At 44.0% G+C, this 15,178-nt stretch overlaps 1 protein-coding gene across 4 annotated transcripts in view; it reads right to left on the reverse strand.

The window, feature by feature from the left end:
- Positions 1-15,178, reverse strand: part of ESYT2 (extended synaptotagmin 2) — a 96,994-nt gene that overhangs the window by 37,918 nt on the left and 43,898 nt on the right. For all 4 annotated transcript variants that reach the window (XM_075271525.1, XM_075271524.1, XM_075271522.1 and 1 more), the window contains exons 2-6: positions 10,933-10,974; positions 8,590-8,724; positions 5,101-5,177; positions 3,994-4,066; positions 2,777-2,866 (exon numbers count right to left, since the gene is read on the reverse strand). In XM_075271525.1, coding sequence (XP_075127626.1) covers positions 2,777-2,866; positions 3,994-4,066; positions 5,101-5,177; positions 8,590-8,724; positions 10,933-10,974 — 417 coding nt within the window. The remainder of the gene's footprint in view (positions 1-2,776; positions 2,867-3,993; positions 4,067-5,100; positions 5,178-8,589; positions 8,725-10,932; positions 10,975-15,178) is intronic.

Here is a 15,178-nt window from a genome sequence, read left to right on the forward strand (position 1 = left end):
AGGTTCTGCATCAAAGTCCTACTTGTGAAAGCCCCTAAGGGTTTCGACCACATGCACCCTTCGGGGGTGGTTCACACGTAGGAATTTGTTGCTAAATTTGAGAATGCACCTCAAAATCCATCTGAAATCTGCCTCCACTTCATTTCAGTGGGAGACAGTAGCAGAGTATAAAGCCCTGTTCATACTTCAGGCAGATTCTGCTGAAGAACGCCCAATGATATAAATGAGAGGCGGGGGGGGGGGAATTACACGGAAATTGTCAAAATTGGCTTGCAGAATTAGAAATTTGGCCATGCCCAATAAAGGCAAAATAGACAAAATACAATGGTACTCTTCTCCAAATTCCAATCCAAATTCAGTGTCAAAATCTGTGTCCATTTTTGTCAAGAAGAAAAAATCTGCCTCAAATTCCTGAAGCAGAAATTTTCTAGTTGACAAATTCAGCGTGAACACCCCCTTACGGTAGGTTCACACTAGCATACGGGTTCCGTTTTTTTCAGGTCTCCAAGTGAACCCAATCCGCTTAAACATCCCTAGTCCGTTCACCCAAGTATGCATGTGTTTCAAAAGTGAGAAGGGAATAAACTGCTGCCACTCAAATCTGATCTCCCCTGAGAAAATAAAAAGGGTTGGGAATTGAATTCAGCCTGCCAAATGGATATGACAAGGCAAAGAGATGTAAAACCTCAGTATTTACTTAGAAGAAGCTGGCCTACTTTGAACCCTTACTCATGGAACTTGAAGTATTTGCTCCTTCTTGATCCCTCGCATTTTATTTATCACAGGTGGGGCAGCCAGTTATTTAGCAGCCAGGTAATACCTTACATGGGTGGGATCGGTGACTTGTATACTTGCATACTGTACATTGTTTTGTGAGATTACTCAAGGATTCTTTGTCTGATCTCAGGACTGTTTACAGAGCACAAACCACCCTGTAACATGCATGCGATAATCTAAACCATCTGGGAGGGCTGGGAATAGCGAAACTTCTACACGAGGCGGTCTGGGCTGCTTTGCCTTCAGCAAGAAGAAACTTCCTCCCATCAACCATCATGGCGTACTCTGAGTCTAAAGGGGTATTACCATTGCGGGATTTAAGGAAATGTCCAGAGGTATGCCATAAATGTACTAGAAGTCCCATCTATAGGACCCTGTTCAAAGGTGGAAGGGAACCAGAGGGCTGCACATATATTCGTCTCCATTCACATGTACAGGACTTCCAAAAATGGCTAAATCTAATTAGGATATTAATAAAAGCGGGCTCACTCAAAACTACTGAGGCGACTTACATATAAAAGGTAGTTGTGGAAGAGCCTTTCTAAAAGCTATGTAAATATGTGCTAACAATGACTTTTCCCAGTGATAGAGCCCCTTTAAGGTACTTACATGTGTATACAGTATACGTGTGTAGTGTATAGATGTGTGATGTCTATTAGTATGTTTAATGTGTATGGATTTGAGTGTATTTAAGTGTGTTGTGTATATATTTGAGTCGAACGTGAGTGACTATGTGTGTTTATTATATATGTGTATGGTGTATGATGCACCGTGCATGTGGTATAGCAGCACAATGTATGTGTAAGCCATGTTAAGTTCGTCATATAGCACCACTATGTATGTATTATTGGATTACAAGCAAACTAAATAGTCCGGCCCCTGGAGGGTTAAACTGAATAATCGTCACGGGTCAAGAATAATCTAGATCTAGTTCCGTTTCAGTCTCCTGTCCAATGTAACCAATCACAGAGACAACCCCATTCACAGATCTGCAGAACTGAATATACCCCCTGAGGCTGCAGAGTTCAGGGCTGTGTTCTGTCTATAACTATAGAGCAAAGTGTTGCGAACAAAAATAAAGTGGGCGCCAATGCAAGATACCATAAACAGAAATCTATATGCATTTAACGTACATTTTCATCAGTGGTTTACACCATGAGTCTCCAGCAGTTGAGTAACCTAGAGCCCCAGCATGCCATAAAGCTACCTAGTGTCATTGAATGATGCAACTTGTTTTTTACACAACAGCTGGAGAGCCACAGGTCGGACCCATCTATAAAGTAAGCTCATAAACATTTAAATACGTGAAAAGTGCATAAATAATGCAAAGAGCATTGAGCAATACACATGAAATAATACTATATAGGCCATGCTGGCTCGCGCATGAAACACCCAGGAACAAGGCAAGCTTAGGAGAGGCCAACAATATCAGATTGGTAGGGTGTCTGATAATCAGCACCCCTGCTGATCAGCTGATATCCACACAGTGTACAGAGGCAGAAGTAGATGGCTCCTTACACTGTGTAGTGGCCATATTGCACTATGGGGGCTGAGCTGGAATAGTGCGGCATGGCCACTAAACGGTATAAGGAACTGCCTGCTTCTGGCTCTGTACACTGTGCAGATATCAGCTGATCAATGTAAGCGCCGGGTAGTGGACTTCCCCCTCCAATCTGATATTCATATCCTATCCTAACAATAGGCCATTGATCCGTTATCCTTGACAATCCCTTTAAAGGATATTCCATCTGCGGTAATTGATCTCATACTGCTAGCAATTTCCTACATTTACAGAATTACCGTATACCACAATCACATGGACACTAAGAGGTTACTGTCTGCCAACATTTCCTCCACGAGGATCAGGTTTTCAGCACAATAATGATCGCCATCCAATGGCTACCAGGCAGAGATGTAATGACAAGCAGTATTTCTACTCTTGTGCATGCCTTACATTAATAGGAAAAGACAAGAGCAATAATGAATGGCTCCCACTCACCGGCTTCTTCAGGAAAAACAAAGAAAGTGCTCCAATGATTGGTATGTCTCCAAGCAAAGGCTCCAGAATAACCCTTACTGTACCGTGGAGCTGCAATAGAAGAGCATATATGGTTTTATACTTCAGAGACTACATTCAGGTTCACAGGTTTACATATTCATAAAAAGGGGAAAATGTTATAAAAGCAATACTCACCTCTCTGGTCTCCTGACAATCAAGCACAGAGGCTACTCAAGCCGCTGGCATGGTAATGTCTCAGATGGGAGTCACTTACCGGGTGGTCTGCCAGGGTAAGTGTGCTGGATCGACAGGGGATCGGAGAGGGGAATATAGGTTTTATAATATTTGCTGCTGTTCTAATAACCCATGGATGAGGGCATTCTGCACCAGTGGTCATACATTACACAGTCATCCATTTATAATGGGTACTAGCAGACTCAGCACAGTAAGGCATCACTTGGTCAAGAGTGTCTATTGGGCATCCTGCACTAGTGGACTGAGCCCCACGCAGGATTACGTGGTGACCCATTCATATTGGGTATCTGCGACGAATGGACCCGGCCCAGCAGTGCAATGCATTGCCACCCATTCATATTGGGCATCCTGCACTAATGGACTCAGCCCATGCAGTATTACATGGTGACCCATTCATATTAGGTAACCTGCACTAGCAGACTCAACCCAACGACACACTACATGAAAACCCATTCCAAATCATACTTGACTTTCCACACAGTAGGGGAACTGTAGTATCAGTCAGATTCTGCACTCGCATCTTAATCTCTGCCCATCTGGGGAACAAACGGATGTTAATATGACTGCAGTATCAGGGTACATGGAGTTTGTTTCCTATTATCATGGAAAACCTATTGGTCTGCATAGTAGCTGTAGATACAAAACAATAGGACATTTTCAATTACGATGTCTGCAAAGTTGCATTATAACAGCAACCAAAAAAATGGCTGAGAAGAAAACGCTGGACTTATCCTTTAAGAAAGAAATCCCAAATGCTCTTCTAAATCATATCAGCAGATGCCAAGCACTCCCAGTTAAGGGTGCCAATTTAAAGAATGCCATGATCGTGACCACTCAGCCAACAGACACCTTCCTTTGCATATAATACTATATGTCAGTGCCCTGCTCAGAAGTTCGGGGTGCCATTATTGAGTATCCTCATATAACCGTGTAGTGCACTTTGCATATACAAATTCATTTACCTGGATACTTTTCACACCAGCACGGCAGAAATATCTTTTAATCTCCAAATCAATTTCTGTGTTTCCTACAAAACTGAGAAGGGGAAACAAAGAACAAAAAGGTCATTGAGACCCAATGCAATGTACGCCTATAGCGAGGTAACTACAAACATACGATACCCATTAGCTGCTAACACCAAGGATGATGCTAGATTTCAGCAGCACAGTCTGTGTATTATACTACTATTATATGGCCTTGTATTTACCCAGAATTACATATAGGGAGGCTATTTCTATTTATACAGTGCCATGGGTGGAAATACAGCCGTCATATACAAAGGAGCTACTCGTGGACCAGAGGCAGAGGGGATCGCTATATATGACTATTATGTGGGATGTACTTTGTGTTGAGGATTTCCCATATCTTTTGTATGACGTAATAGCAGTCATGTTACTGAGCGTGCATTTCCGAACTTGAGGCCCCTAAATTTAAGTTATACCCTTGGAAAGCAAAATCCTTATAGTAGGCAGTGATTAATGTAATCAATGGGGGTACGACAGTTGGGACCCACACCAAAATTCTAAGAAGTGGGGTCTGTTTCCCCCTGTGCTCCAAGCACACCAGCGACATTCCCTGCTCACCACCCCATAGTGCCGGAATAGCCTTTATAAAGGCTATTCTTACGTGCCTTTAAAGGCATTGTCCCGGAATTTACATGATAGGTAATAAGTGCCTAATTGCTGAGGGTCCCACCAATGGGGCCACCATAGAGCAACACTTAGGTCCTATGTCGTCCAATTAAATGGAGCCACAGTCAGACATGTGCACTGCCGATCCACTCAAAGCCTATGTGACTAATGGAGACAGTCGAGTATGGCTCTCCGCTATTGTAGCCAGTCCCATAGACTTTGATTGGAGTGGCAGCCCATATACATATATGACTGCTACTCCACTCTAATGGGAGACACAGATGTATGGATGCTCAATTGCACTCCAGTTTGTAACTATAACCATTACTGTATATAATCTGGTGCAGAATATGGCGTTACATTTGCAGGTATACTTGCCAATATGCAATAAAGTGACATAGGGCTATACAGTGATATCTTCATTTCTGAAAGCCTTACCTTATCTGCAGATCCAGTATGATCTGTCTCTTGTCCACGTTCTCGGTGTACACTTTCACACCATTCACCCTAAGTGGCTGTCAGAAAAAGCAGAAGAGGACATGGTCATTGTAAACTTTTTAGGCACTTTAAGGAATTGGGTTTGTCGTGTAGCTCTAAAAGGGGTAACTCGAGGTTGAACGATCGGGTGAGAGTTCAGAAATCTGTAATATAATACTGATTACCCCGTGATCTATCACCACGAAACAGAAGCCAAAACACAGAAACTGAAGAAAGAGGAAGGGAAAAAACCAAACACAATAGTAACAAAGAAATAGCGCAATAAACCGTATGCCAAAATCTATAAAAGGTTAAAGGTCATCTGAAACAAAACAAAAAAAGTTCAAACTGTTTATTTCATGAGGATTTCAATATGTATTCTGTGCTGAAATCTACATTAAAACTACAGAAAATTTGTATCCTATTAACTGCAGTGGGAAATTGCACATGGCTGCAGAGTTTCCACTATGGAATAAAGATAGCAGTTCTTGATGCAGATTCTACACTGACACCACATGGGGCCGGGGCATGCGGAAAGGCAACCTGAAGATCTGCGACAGAATTACAAAGCCCAGACTCCGAATGCTGCTGTGGATTCCTTGGCTGTGTACCCTTAGGCCTCAGGCCTTGGCTGTGTACCCTTAAGCCTCAGGCCTTAGCTGTGTACCCTTAAGGGCTAGTTCACACGTGAACTGCCCGCGCGGGTTTTGACACAGAGAGAGACGCGGCGAGACGCGTCTCTCTCTTGTCAAAACCCGCCCGCCGCGACCATCGCTGTCGCGGCTTAACCCTCTGATGTCGGCTCAAATGAATGAGCCGACATAGGAGGGAGCTGCCGGGGGCGGAAGCCGCGCGGCTGAGCCTGCGCGGCTTCCGCCTGAAGAAAGGACATGTCCTTTCTTTTCTCCGCTAGCAGCAGCTCGCCGCTAGCGGAGAACAGAAGCCCGGCGGTCTCCATAGACCACCATTATAAGGGGAGGTTTTGGACGCGAAATCCGCTGTCAAAAACCTCCCCTTATACTCACGTGTGAACTAGCCCTAAGCCTCAGGCTTTGGCTGTGTTACCCTTAGGCCTTGGCTGTGTACCCTTAGGCCTCAGGCCTTGGCTGTGTACCCTTAGGCCTCAGGCCTTGGCTGTGTACCCTTAAGCCTCAGGCCTTAGCTGTGTACCCTTAAGCCTCAGGACTTGGCTGTGCGCCCTTAAGCCTCAGGCCTTGGCTGTGCACCCTTAGGCCTCAGGCCTTGGCTGTGCACCCTTAGGCCTCAGGCCTTGGCTGTGCACCCTTAGGCCTCAGGCCTTGGCTGTGCACCCTTAGGCCTCAGGCCTTGGCTGTGTACCCTTAGGCCTCAGGCCTTGGCTGTGTACCCTTAGGCCTCAGACATAGCTTGCTGTGCACGCCAAGTGATAATATGCAAGGAAAAAGAGACTTAGGGAGCTGTTCACATCACGTTTTCAACTCATCAGGTGATCGAGGCTTGTGGACGGGCCACAACATGTCCTTAACATATGGATCAAGATTTTAATAAAGAAGCTAAAGAAAGAATGTGAGCGCAGAGATGTCTTGTAGGTTTCTTTATGACTGGTTTCTGGTCATTTTTGTGTGTTCTTTTTTTACCTTAAGTTAGGCTCACATCTGTGCACAAGTCTCAATCAGCTGGGGGACCTGAAGAACGTACACCCGGACCACTAAAACAATGGTTACCCACGGACACTGGCAATCCCCATATAATAACATATGTACAATGGGGGTCCTCCGTTTTTATACCGAAACCAGCAGAGAGAAGAGTCCTACGTGCAGGATTTTTCTCTCCACCAATTTCAGGAGAGTCTCCAAAGGCACATATGTGAACTTAGCCCTAGCTGGCCTTTATGAACAGTTAGTTTGCTTACGCTAGGTCTACACCTGTGCTCGGGTTTCCGTTTGTTGGGGCCACTTGGGGACCGCACGAACAGAAACCTAATCCACTTAAGGCGCTTATATGAGACAACCCGCAGACCCTATAGCCCAGGGGTAAGGAACCTTTGGCTCTCCAGCTGCTGTGAAACTACAACTCCCAGCATGCTCCATTCACTTCCATGGGAGTTCCCAGAACAGCAGAGCCAGTATGCATGCTAGGAGTTGTAGTTTTGCAACAGCTGGAGAGCCGTACGTTCCCTACCCCTGGTGTAGTCTATACTTATGCATACACAAACCACTTCTGTAGTCCATGGTTACTTTTATTATTTATCGCAATAGATGCAATAAATTATTATTGGTGTAGACCCAGATGAGTTGTATGGCATATAAGAATTTGGCTATACAGCGAGTGTATGTTTGGAGGAGGTAAATTAACTGGTGACAAGAATACCATGTAAAACCTATAAAATCTATATATTCAGGAAGTATATACTAGAGTATAAGCCTAATTTTTCAGCCCATTTTTTGTGCTGAAAAAGCCCCCCTCAGCTTATACTCGAATCAGTAAAAAATAAAAATAAAAAAATTATTTAAAAAATGATTTAAAAAAAAAAAAAGTTGTAAATCCCTCCTTTCCCTAAAATACATACAAAAGTAGAAAATGACTGTGAAACACATATACATTAGGTATCCCTGTGTCTGACAGTGCCCGGTCTACTGAATATAGGGGATCTGCAGTGCTCCTGTTCCGTCGGGAAGGGGTTAATAGGAGAACTGCAGATCCCCTATATTCAGCCAGACTGAATTTCAAGTGGGGGGAAAAAAAACAGTCGTCAAGCTCAGGGAAGGGGCAGACAGACAACCAAAACACCCCCTCCTCCCCTTCCCCAGCACCCAGAAACTACTGCACCCAAAAACTGTGACCATTTTAATTTTTGAAATTTTCCAGTAGCTGCTGCATTTTCCCCCTCGGCTTATAATCGAGTCAATAAGTTTTCCCAGTTTTTTTGTGGTAAAATTAGGGGCCTCGGCTTATATTCGGGTCGGCTTATACTCTAGTATATGCGGTATGTCATATTCTCTACTTAGCTATGATATGAAAAGCAGAAATAGCTTCTACAAGTGTAGTGATGATGTGTATTACATTTGATGATGTTGTCAGCCTTCTCATCACTAGGTATCTCACTGCAGCCACATATTATACATGTAAGTGACAAGAATGAAATAAATATCTATATATTCAGGACATAGGGATGCAATAACTTGTCTTTAGAGAGCAGCAGTAGCTGTGATGTGTATTACGTTTGATGAGGTCATCAGGGTTCACATCACTAGGTATCTTAGAGAATGAACCCACTGCCCCTTATAATTGACAAGAATGACATATAAAATACATAAAAATCTACATATTCAGGATGCAGAGAAGCAAGATCTTCTCCTTGGAGAGTTGTAATGTAAAAACACACATAGCCAATATAGGTATAGCGATGATGTGTATTACATTTGATGATGTCATCAGGTTTCTCAGAGAATAAACCCCACAGACACCTACCTGAGTGCCCATGTCAATCTTGGTAAAACAGAATGTGCTCAGATGGGCATTGGCTCCTCTGACCGCCGGCTCTATGGTCTCTCTGAACAACTTTTCTATGAACTGGCAGATGAAGGGCCACATGTGTTTCACGGTCTAGAAATTGAAAATACATCACATTAAAGTGTTTCTGTGACATTTTTTCCCTTCACTTTACTGCGGTCAAACTACATCTAACATATTTAGATACAAGAGGAGCGAATGGCGTCACAGAAACTAGACAATTGTATTCCAAATACGCGTCGGGCCCTTCTTTTGCATCACTGTTGTTAAGACTGTCCCCATGGTGCCATCTCAACGTGTCAAGAAAACATGTGCCACACGCTTGTAGGGAAGAGTTGAGGAGTGAATTAGGATGCATTAGTTCACATGTCTAAAATAAAGAGCTAAAAATACATAAGGCCATGCTAAAAATAGGCGTCAACAACGGAGGGTTCCTCAACTAAATAATACTGTAGAGTGGTAGAAGGATGGGCACCAGGTTATAGATATAGGGGGCACTGATAGCAGTGGCTATGGAGCCCTGGGCCTCTGACACATAAAATATACCCCTATAGTAAATGACACAAGGTAGGTAGGGGCCTCATTACACATTGGATCCCTGGAGCTTTAAAGATACGCCTCTGGATGGCAATATATGTATACAGATACTGCTGGTGTGACCAATAAGAGGCTATGCAATATACGTGACAAAGTTTCGTAAGCCATAGACAACATGGAATATATGGAGGATTTAATGTATGTGGCAGCTGCCAGAAAATTGGTCGCAAAGGAATATTTTGGTTTCATAACGGTCTTTTTTTTTTTTTTTTAATGTAGATTGTGAGCCCCAATGTAAATTTTTTTCCCTATCAGTATGTCTTTGGAGTATGGAAGGAAATCCATGCAAACACGGGGAGAACATACAAACTCCTTGCAGATGTTATTCCTGGCAGGATTTGAACCCAGGACTCCAGCGCTGCAAGGCTAACCACTGAGCCAGCGTGTTGGCCTTCATTGCGGTAATATTCTTTCCCTACCCTGAACAAAGCGTATACAGCCACAAATGTACCCTGCCTGCACAAACTGTATACAGCCACCCCTCTATAGAGTGAAGCATGTACAAAAAAGCTACGATAAAACAACAACTTAAGGTATGTGTTTAGGTAAGGCCTCAATTCTTATGGGCAGAGGTCACACTACATTTTTTCCGGAAGAGTAAAAATATTCTTATTTTTGAGGAGTGTTTTTAGTCTTGGAGGAGTAAAGAAGATCAGCAGGAAAATCCAGATCAAAAAAATGTAGGACGGCTTCTACACTTTCCAAACATGTCTCTCTTGTTCTGCATTGCAGCTCCATTTTCATGACAATAAAAGAAGAAATTTTACTCTTATGCACACTCGCTGTAAAACACTTAAGGGGTGTTTCTTCTTCTGCTGGAGCTTCATACCGTGTTTCCCCGAAAATAAAACAGTGTCTTATATTAAATTTTGGTCCTAAAGATATGCTATGTCTTATTTTCAGGGGATATCTTAGTTTATTTTTGTGTGCTGCTGCTGCCACCACTGCGCTACGCTGAGATGTGCTTGCTGTGCAAAGACATTATGAAGAAAAACTTTGCAGCCGGCTGAACGCTGTGCGCTGCCGCTGCTGTGATACCGTACGTTGTATTCACTGTTCCTGCTGCTGTGGGATGAGCTGGGAGAGTGGACCCCACACCGCATACGATGCTTACTGTATGCACAACGGGCATCTCCCAGCTCATCCTACAGCAGCAGGAACAAGGGGATACAAGGTATCGCAGCGGCGTAGCAGCCGGCATACCTGTGCACACGGAACATCGCGCACAATGTTCAGCCAGCTGCAATGTTTTTCTTCATACAATCTTTATGCAGAAAGATTATTATTATTGGGGGAGGTCTTTCTTTCAGGGGGTGTCTTATATTAGGGAATTCAACAAAACCTCTGCTATGTCTTACTTTTAGGGGATGACTTATTTTTGGGGAAACAGGGTAGATAGTCACTCTTATCTGCCAACCAGCTCCACCCCATTGCCTGAGTGACATCTCCCACTTCGGCTGCCCCTCACTGAAGCCTCCTGCTCTTCTGGGTGTAGCCCGACGTCAGACATGTGCAGTACGGTTAGTACAGCTGCTGCTGGATGTGGCCCAGATGATAAACATAGGGGGGGGGATGTTACTAAAGCAATGGTAGATGGAATATCCTACATGGTACTGTCATTAGCTTGATACTGATATCCCTACTGACAGACTCCCCTTAAGTAAAGTTCAATTCATCTTGCTACAGAAATGGTAACCGACATACCTTGTTCAGCCATTCTGCCCTTTCAATATCAGGAAAATGAACCTGCAAAAGAAAACAATACGTGATGAGGATGAAGAGGTACAAACATTACAAAAGACAAAACCGTATGTAATACAGAAAATATAATAGAAGCAGCTTCATGTGATATTTTACATTGATCATCTCCACGCAGGAACACTTGGATTTTAATTGGCGGCCACATGGTCGACCGGACACAAAAGTAGGACAGAACTTTGCTCTAGGGATCGGTGAGGATCGCAGTGATCGGGTTTATAGTAGATTTATCGTTATGTCATCAGTAGCCGACACAACATTTAACTATTCAGCTGCTGGTATTTTCTCAATTGTGTCCTTTATCTATATAACATATCAAATATTCACCAAAAGATACCCACAACTGAATACATTACACACAAAAACTATAATACAACCCCTTTCCATATATCATGTAATGTCTCCCAGTATATTCAGCACTACTGCAAAATAAATCCATTTTTGGAATTACTGAAATCAATGGAACTTTGCTTAGGACACCATATTGGATATTTCCTGGAGATGGTGCCAAAAAAGACTTGCAGACGGTACATGAAGATATGTAGGCCACTTCCTTTTGGAAAGAGAAGAAGCTGAAAGCGTTTTGATTTTCTGGCAGTATTCATGTCATTAATATATTTTGTAATATACGTTAATAACATATTTTGGCTCCTTTCTGTGAAATCCTGCATTTTTTTCACCCTTCCCTTGCTTGTGTATTGAGAGCTGCTCCTGCCTCTCACTGAATGTTACTTTGTATGGAGTACGGGGCTGTGTAATATGCAGAGAAAATGAGGGGAGGGGGTTACTTCAAACAAAGTGATATCTCTGGAAATAATTCAGCTAGGACTATAGCCTATGGCCCCTTGCAGACGACCGTGGCTAGCTCAGTGTGCAATCCGGGCTGCAAAACTCAGCAGAGGTCCTATTTCTGTCTAGTTTTGCAGCTGTACTTCCATGGCTCCAAATCATTGCATGAATGGGGCTGTGGAAGCATGGCTGGTACAAAGATGACATCCACATGCCGCACGTGCCTTTAATCACAGCCTGTGGCTAAGATACGGTCGTGTGCAACCAGCCTTAGGCCTGATTCACATCTGTGTTCAGGTCATTCCGTTCCCCTCTCTGCATAAAAAAAGTTGAGACAAAATCGCTGCAAGCAGCACTTTTTTCTCTGCATTTTTCGTCTATGCGGTCCACAGGTTTTCTAAGGTAACTTTTTTTTTTAAAATATAGATTGTGAGCCCCATATAGGAATCACAATTTACATTTTCCCCCCACCCTTATCAGTGTGTCTTTGTAGAATGGGAGGAAATCCACGGAAACACGGGGAGAACATACAAACATCTTGCAGATGTTGTTCCTGGCTGGATTCGAACCCAGGACTCCAGCGCTGCAAGGCTGCAGTGCTAACCACTGAGCCACCGTAACCACTTTTTATGCAGATTAAGTTGCCGTTTGGAGCGTCCCCAACCCATGCACAGTGTGAACCGGGCCTAAGTGTCACACAAAAGAAGAGAATCGTTGGGCAGTTTAGTTGTTAAAGGTTGATGCAATCTATTGTTCCCTGTACGAAGCCCCTTCAAGCTGCAGGGACAAGATGGACTGACTATAGGGTCAGATCGTTGTTCTGCGCCTCGCTCGCCACTGTCTGTGACATACAGAAAACTGGCATATGTTATACAAGAAACCTTTTATAGCCTTATATAAGATTCTTGTAGGTAATATGCAGACTTAATGCCAGGAATCCAGTCCTAAAATAATGGCGGAAACACACCGCCCTGGCCTCCATTAACGCCAGTCACCTATGGTGCGCCCCCTCACTAATGAATGGAGAGAACATATAATAGGCAGGTTGCTTTTCTGTAACTCTAGGTGAAGCTGAAGCCCGGCCTTCCATACCCGTGCGTGTCGGTGGTCGCACTATATATAGCAGTTGTTGACTTTGCTGCTGATCTAGACATCCAGCGAATGACTCCAATCTGCTTATTATGGCACATGTTTAATTATTTAACATACTGAGCTAGAACATTGGTTTCTCAGGATCAACACGGTGACATGATCCGCCGCTACTCAGCTGCTAGAATGAAAGGCCGCTCGTATCTGCGGACGGACAGTTTGTTAATACAAGAAAAGTCACATCACGCAGGGTTGTAAAGACCAGGGTGACATTTACTAGGAGCCAAATTCAATTACAGTCAATCACAAGGCAGAATGGAAAACTCAGTTTTGGCTGCAGATTTTACATCCCCCCTTCCCCTCCTCCTTACCTTTCCATATGAAGGGGGGGGATTTGGAAAACGGTGCTAGTAGCCAGCTTCGTCTGTGGTGTCTAGGATGTGGGCCACAAGTATCTGGCAATGTAGGGAGTACTTTGTGCGACATGGAGCACAGATCAGGCAACATACACTACAAGTTCTTGCTCCCTATTCGTGCCTGAAATATGGGACAAATTTAAAGTGAACATGGGCTTATGCTATGTACACTTCTGCGCCTATATCTGTCTAAAAAAAAACCCAAAAAACCCCAAAAAACAATATCAAAGAATAAAACATTACACAACACGTAGAATTTAAGGATCCATCAATGGTTATCTAGCAAAACACTGTCCGTTTGTTTCGCTTTTGATGGATCTGTTGTTTTTTTTCATTCTGAGCATGTGCAGAAAAGAAAAACGGATTGCAAAACGCAAATAGCATTTGTGTCTGCCTTCCATAGAACTCACTGTTAAAGAAAAGTGGATTTGTTGCTGTCCATCGTTTATCCTCACCCTTGATTCACATCTGCGTTTAGTAATTCGTTCGGGGAGTCTGCATGGGGACCCCCCGGAACAGACTACCGAACGCATTTGCAAGCAGTGTGCAGTAAAAGCACACGGACCCCATACACTATAATGGGGTTCATGTGCTTGCCACGAGATCTCCGCACGAATCATACAGACAGGAAAGTAGACTGTGAAGTACTTTCCTGTCTGCATGTTCTGAGTGGAGATCTCGCAGCAAGCACACGGACACCATTATAGTCTATGGGGTCCGTGTGCTTTTACTGCACACCGCTTGCAAATGCATTTGGTAGTCTGTTCGGGGGTCCCCTGTGGACTAACCCAAACAGATTACAGACGCAGATGTGAACGAGGCCTTATTTTGTGAATGGAGACAAAGCACCAGATACATGGCGGAAATGCTCCAAACGCACACCTGAGGATGATCTTAAAAACCCATTAAAATTAGAGATGAGCGAACAGTGTTCTATCGAACACATGTTCGATCAGATATCAGGGTGTTCGTCATGTTCGAATCGAATCGAACACCGCGTGGTAAAGTGCGCCAAAATTCGATTCCTCTCCCACCTTCCCTGGCGCCTTTTTTGCACCAATAACAGCGCAGGGGAGGTGGGACAGGAACTACGACACCGGGGGCATTGAAAAAAATTGGAAAAAGTCATTGGCTGCCGAAATCAGGTGACCTCCATTTTAGACGAATAGTGGATTTCAAATCCGGGTCATATGAGAATGTGAACTTTGTGACTATGAGACAGGGATAGCTGTACAGGCAGGGATAGCTAGGGATAACCTTTATTTAGGGGGGAATGTTATAAAAAATAACTTTTTGGGGCTCTATCAGGTGTGTAATTGTGATTTTTGTGAGATAAACTTTTTCCCATAGGGATGCATTGGCCAGCGCTGATTGGCCGAATTCCGTACTTTGGCCAATCAGCGCTGGCTCTGCTGGAGGAGGCGGAGTCTAAGATCGCTCCACACCAGTCTCCATTCTGGTCCGACCTTAGACTCCGCCTCCTCCAGCAGAGCCAGCGCTGATTGGCCGAATTCCGTACTCTGGCCAATCAGTGCTGACCAATGCATTCTATTGGTGTGATGAAGCAGAGCTGAATCTGTGTGCTTAGCTCAACTACTCCACCAGTGTAGTTGAGCTAAACACACACATTCAGCACTGCTTCATCACGCCAATAGAATGCATTGGCCAGCACTGATTGGCCAGAGTACGGAATTCGGCCAATCAGCGCTGGCTCTGCTGGAGGAGGCGGAGTCTAAGGTCGGACCTGAATGGAGACTGGTGTGAAGCGATCTTAGACTCTGCCTCCTCCAGCAGAGCCAGCGCTGATTGGTCGAGTTCCGTACTCTGGCTAATCAGCACTGGCCAATGCATTTCTATGGGGAAAAGTTAGCTTGCGAAAATCGCAAACTGACAGGGAT

The sequence above is a fragment of the Leptodactylus fuscus genome, chromosome 4, assembly GCF_031893055.1.
Source record: "Leptodactylus fuscus isolate aLepFus1 chromosome 4, aLepFus1.hap2, whole genome shotgun sequence".
In the NCBI taxonomy this organism is placed as follows: domain Eukaryota; kingdom Metazoa; phylum Chordata; class Amphibia; order Anura; family Leptodactylidae; genus Leptodactylus; species Leptodactylus fuscus.